The sequence below is a fragment of the Sinocyclocheilus anshuiensis genome, unplaced genomic scaffold (genome assembly GCF_001515605.1).
Source record: "Sinocyclocheilus anshuiensis isolate Anshui unplaced genomic scaffold, SAMN03320099.WGS_v1.1 scaffold754, whole genome shotgun sequence".
NCBI lineage: Eukaryota > Metazoa > Chordata > Actinopteri > Cypriniformes > Cyprinidae > Sinocyclocheilus > Sinocyclocheilus anshuiensis.
Genome location: NW_015542361.1, coordinates 333,695 through 338,694, shown reverse-complemented (window position 1 = coordinate 338,694; position 5,000 = coordinate 333,695). Strand labels below are relative to the sequence as shown.

The window sequence follows — 5,000 nt, the reverse complement described above, 5'->3', positions numbered from 1 at the left end:
AATTGGTGTTTGGTTAATAAATTCTGCGAGTTCCGATTACTTTCTAGCAATCGACGGAATGCTAGCCTCAGCAGTGTAACTAAACCTCAAATTGATTAACTCGCCTGAACCAGACTGTTCACAAAGATGGCAATGGTCCAAATCAAAAAAGAGAGAGTGCAGTGTGCGCATCAGCCGGATGGTGTTGTGTTGCTCCAGCGTAAGGAAATCAGCTCCCCCCGGGGCGCATTTTTAAAAGCCTAATGCCTTTCAAATGATGTCATCACATTTTACCTTCTCTCTCTCTTTCTGCTTTTTACTATCTAAATCCAAATGTTTCTCTCACATTTTCCTCGGGTGCTACAGAGGAAGGAAGGTCAATGACTGACTGCGGCACGTGACACATTATTCTAATGGATAGGGGAGACATCTTGTGTTTTTATGATTGCTTATTTTCTCTTTTTTATATGCGAGTAATCAGAACCACAGACTGATTTAGAGTGGAAGTGTGATTGTGAGAGATCCATTAAAGGTGTGTGTGTGGGGGGGGGAGTTGTCATAGTGGGCCTTTGTTGTTGTTTCTTTTTTATTAGTGGGAACAGGGTGTGGTCCATCTGGAGAGATTTGAGAGGTTGTACACACACACACACACATTAAATGTCACTAAGACAAACATATTTTCCTTTACTTCCCTTTTATAGACACACACACAACAACTTACCAGCTTCCATAATCATGTGTGTATGTCAAAGAGACCGAGCAGACAGCAGAATGAGTTACACACCTCCTCTCAGATGGCTTTCCCAGTGGCCTCCTCTCCGCTTCCAGTCTATTGTTCTAGCATGTTCTATAACGCTTGTCCAGTAAATCCCCCTAAACACCTCACTTTACATGTATGTGCCATTAACCGCCGCGTTTTGGTGCGACAAACTCAATGGACAATGAGATATGGATATTGATATGTCCTGTCAAGCGCTTGGAGATGCTCTTTGTTATTGGTTACGGCAGCAAAAATCTCATAAGCGAATCCAGTGGTCGATGAAATATTTATGGAGATGGAGATGATTGATACCAGCGTAGTTTCAATAAGCAAGTTAATCATAAATTACAGATGTAACTTCATTATCCCCATGTCTAATTAGTCAGACTGTAAACATCTATAAAAGAACACTGTAGCATTTCATAATGTTTTGCAGTATTGTCTAGGCCCTGGACTAAAGAGTTATTGTTTTCAGGCTTAACAGGATAATATATGAAGACCGTGGCTCGCTCGTGACAGTTGTTTTAATGCTGGGTCTCTTACAGATTTTTCTTTTGCATAAAAAAGGACTGAGAAATGGAAAAATCAATATGCAGAAAATAGTTATAGGTGGCGGGTTATCGAGAATCTCTCTGTTCCAGACACCCTGGGCCGAGAGATGATGCGTAATATATGGGGTGACCTTCAAATGTCATAAATGTGTTGTGCAATAAACTGTCAATATTTGTGGTTATTTGGTGCAGGATGACTTTTACAGTAATTGGAACAGCCGTATTAAAAGCTGGGGAGCAGTCAGCTGATTAAAGACGGCCCTGCTGGCCTGTGTGTGTGTGTGTGTGTGTGTGTGTGTGTGTGTGTGCGGAGAGAGAGCGAAAGAGAGTGAGAGAGAGATGAAGGAACAGTATTACCTGTAAAGGCTTTGCATGCTCATGTGTCTGATGTTCTAGGTAAGAATGAGAGTGACATGACTGATGGTTTACGTTAAAATCTGGATCTAAAGGAACGTTTAATATTGTTTGAGTAATGATTGGCACTCAGATGCCACATTTACACTTACATATACAATATAGTGTTATATGGGGTTTATATATGTGTGTGTGTGTGTGTGTGTGTGTGTGGTTGTGGGACAATAAAGTCTTCTCTTTTCACTAAAAGCCTGTAAAATTTGCCAATAGGAGTAATATTTGTAAGTGTCTGGGTACCAGGCTAAAGTGGGTCAGAGTCAGTGTTTGTGTTTGTTTCGTTGTGAGTATATGTTTGGGTCAGAAAATGGGGGCACACATCACAATGTAACACGTGTAGGCAAAACGGAGGCAGTAAATTGCAGGAATGTGATCAGCCACAAGAGAGAAGGAGTTGCTGACTTTACTCTTTCTTTTTTAACTTCTCAATCTCATTTGATTCTTAAAAGAGGGTAGAGAAATGAGGAGAAAAAAGCGCAGAAAGAAAGAAAGATTACTCGTACAAAAGCTTTTGATTGAGGCAAATGGTTGCTAAAGTGGGTTGTGCCATTCAGACGATGTCTCTCCCTACACACACTCCGTATCATGTGTAGGCGCAGAAATAAGAAAGCATTTACAAACCCTTTTTTGCACTGTGGCTGGTCACACGCTCACAGACCTTCTTGAGCTAATGTTAAGGCACAAAGCCAAATGCTGTTAACAGGGTAAATGTTGAAATTATTTTTCTTAATTATAAAACATGTTTTGGATTATTATCAAAATCATTCCCCCCCTAACTTTTAGAAAGGAATTTATGAAGAGTTAAATTGCCCATTTGAACACCACAGCTTATGCACAGCTTTAAAGCATGTGCAACGGTTTTAACAGAATATGTGTTTTATGACAATTTGTTAGCTTATTCTGAGTAGGTATTTTATTGACTAAAATACAATAGTGAAATAAAAAAATCTTTCTCAAAGGACCTCCTGACCTGTATCTTCTTGGTATCTTTGACATTGGTTAAAATGAAAAAAAATAAAAAATAAAATAAAATAAAATAAAATACATGGTTAGAAAGTCTCTAGTTGTAACTTCTCAAAACGTTTTTTTTCTTTTTTTCTCAATGTGTTAGATTATTCTGAGTTGTGTATATTTTATCTTTTTTTCATATTTTATATTTTTTGATGTAGGGTTTACAAAATAAAATAAAATAAAATAATAATATAAATAAATAAATAAATAAATAAAATAAACATGTGGTAGGCAACTGTAACTTCTCAAAGAACATGACCTGGTCTTGTATCACATTAACTTCTCTGGAGTGTCAAACACTTCACACAATATGAGATCCCCCTGTACCTCACCATGGTGTAACACTGCTGACATCTCACATATAAGCATAGTGACTAATTATCTCCAAGTGTGGACTTGTTGACACTCTTAGACATTATTGGTGTGACAATTGCTCAATCAGAGGGGCCCTTCGTTATCACTGTTTTCCATCAAGCTCCCTGCTGACGTCACCTGTCAAAACCAGGGTGCAACGGTGAAATGAAGACCCTGTTGCTGACATGGCTGTTTTCTCTTTTTTTTTCTCTTTTTCCTCCCTGTATTGTTCATTTCAACACAATCTGCCATATGCTTCCCACTACAGATGATGAGAGGCTGGATAAAATGTTGGTACGTGAGTGTACTTGGGTGGGGGTCGGGGTGATATCTCTAAAGAAAGCTTCTGAACTGTCAGCATTCTGTCAGGTTGTGGAGGTGGGGAGGGGGAAAGTGGTGCACATGAACTCATTGATGTGTTTGACTTTGTGTGGCGTTAGCAAATTTGGGTGGCAAAAGCTGAAAGGATAGAGAACAACAGAAAAAACAAGACGGGAAAAACCTCTCTGGCGTGCGGCTGGTTTGAAGTGAAACAGAACAGTCTGTGAATTATGTCTCTCTCTGGTTCTCTGTTTCTTAGATGTCGGGGAAGAGATGGCGAAACCTGTGAGTGCTGTCCAGCCCCCCACTACTCAGCACCGGGAACGGAGTGTGGGTTCAAGCATGAAGGACTGCCCCTACTGTGGCAAATCATTCCGCACCTCCCACCATCTGAAGGTCCATCTAAGAATACATACAGGTGAGTGAGAAGTCCATTTTAGATATTTGTATTGATTTGACATGTAAATAGTGGTGTACATACCTAGCAAACCTAATCACAGTTTGAATTGGCGTTAATGATGCACATTTAAACAGCCCACTTTAGTGGAATTTAAAAACTCTGTGCCCATAAATGAACTTCAGGTATGTGAGGCAGGACGCCCCAGCCCAGCAGAGTAATGATGTGAGCAGTGCTGGTCCAGTGGCTGTCAGGAGACCCTGCTGTTCCACCCAGGAGCAAGGCTGAGGCTCACTAGCAGGCACAGCTGGCCTAGTTAACATGCAGGATAACCAGGATAAGCACTCAGAGGTCACCTTAGATTCAGCACACTGCTGTCTCTGTTTATGTGAACGAGATGTGTAAACATTGACACCACTTTATTATGTGAATTATTATTATTATTATTATTATTATTATTAGTGTTAGTTTTTTTCAGTTATTAGTTTTTTTTATTTGACAACAATAATAAAAGGCTGTAATGTAATGTGTCCATACACACATTATTTATAGTAAATATAAATTTAAATAAATTTAAAAATATGTCATCTAAATGAAACATCTAAATTAAAGCCATTTTATTCAAGTCTTCTGTTAAGAATGCTAATTATATCTAAATACATTGGGCTAGACTGATGAAAGTAATTTTTATGGGTCAGATCAGAAATACCTGCACATGTTCACAGTGAAGCTTGAGTCATAAAAAGGAGAGACATAAAAATAGAAAGAAGAGAGCGAGAGAGAGAGAGAGAGAAAGAAAGAAAGAAAGAAAGAAAGAAAGAAAGAAAGAAAGAAAGAGACAGCTTTCTCTATTCAGCAAATAATGTGAGGCCAATCCCTCTTCTTTCCTTAACTGTAAATGGAAATCACTCGCAGCTCAGGGAATCGATGGTTGTTATTTTTTTAGTATGTGCATACAAGGAAGAGCAGAGACCACCCAGATGGTATTTGTCCCACTTAATAAGAAGCATATAGCTGTGCTACTCTGGAGCATTAAGGTTGATTATAAGGCATGCTTAACAATGGAGCTGATGTGTAACTCTCTCAGACTGCAGTATTTTCATCTTCTGTTGTAACAGAAGCACAGGAAATACTATTACTTTTCAATACAGTACTCATATGAAGTCTGCAGAACGCTGTCATCTGCATTTGTTATGATCTAATATGGACTGGGAGG

At 39.0% G+C, this 5,000-nt stretch overlaps 1 protein-coding gene across 8 annotated transcripts in view; it reads left to right on the top strand.

The window, feature by feature from the left end:
* Positions 1–5,000, top strand: part of LOC107691894 (zinc finger protein 536-like) — a 196,922-nt gene that overhangs the window by 128,297 nt on the left and 63,625 nt on the right. For all 8 annotated transcript variants that reach the window (XM_016490724.1, XM_016490725.1, XM_016490727.1 and 5 more), the window contains one exon: positions 3,647–3,805. In XM_016490724.1, the coding sequence (XP_016346210.1) occupies positions 3,647–3,805 (159 nt within the window). The remainder of the gene's footprint in view (positions 1–3,646; positions 3,806–5,000) is intronic.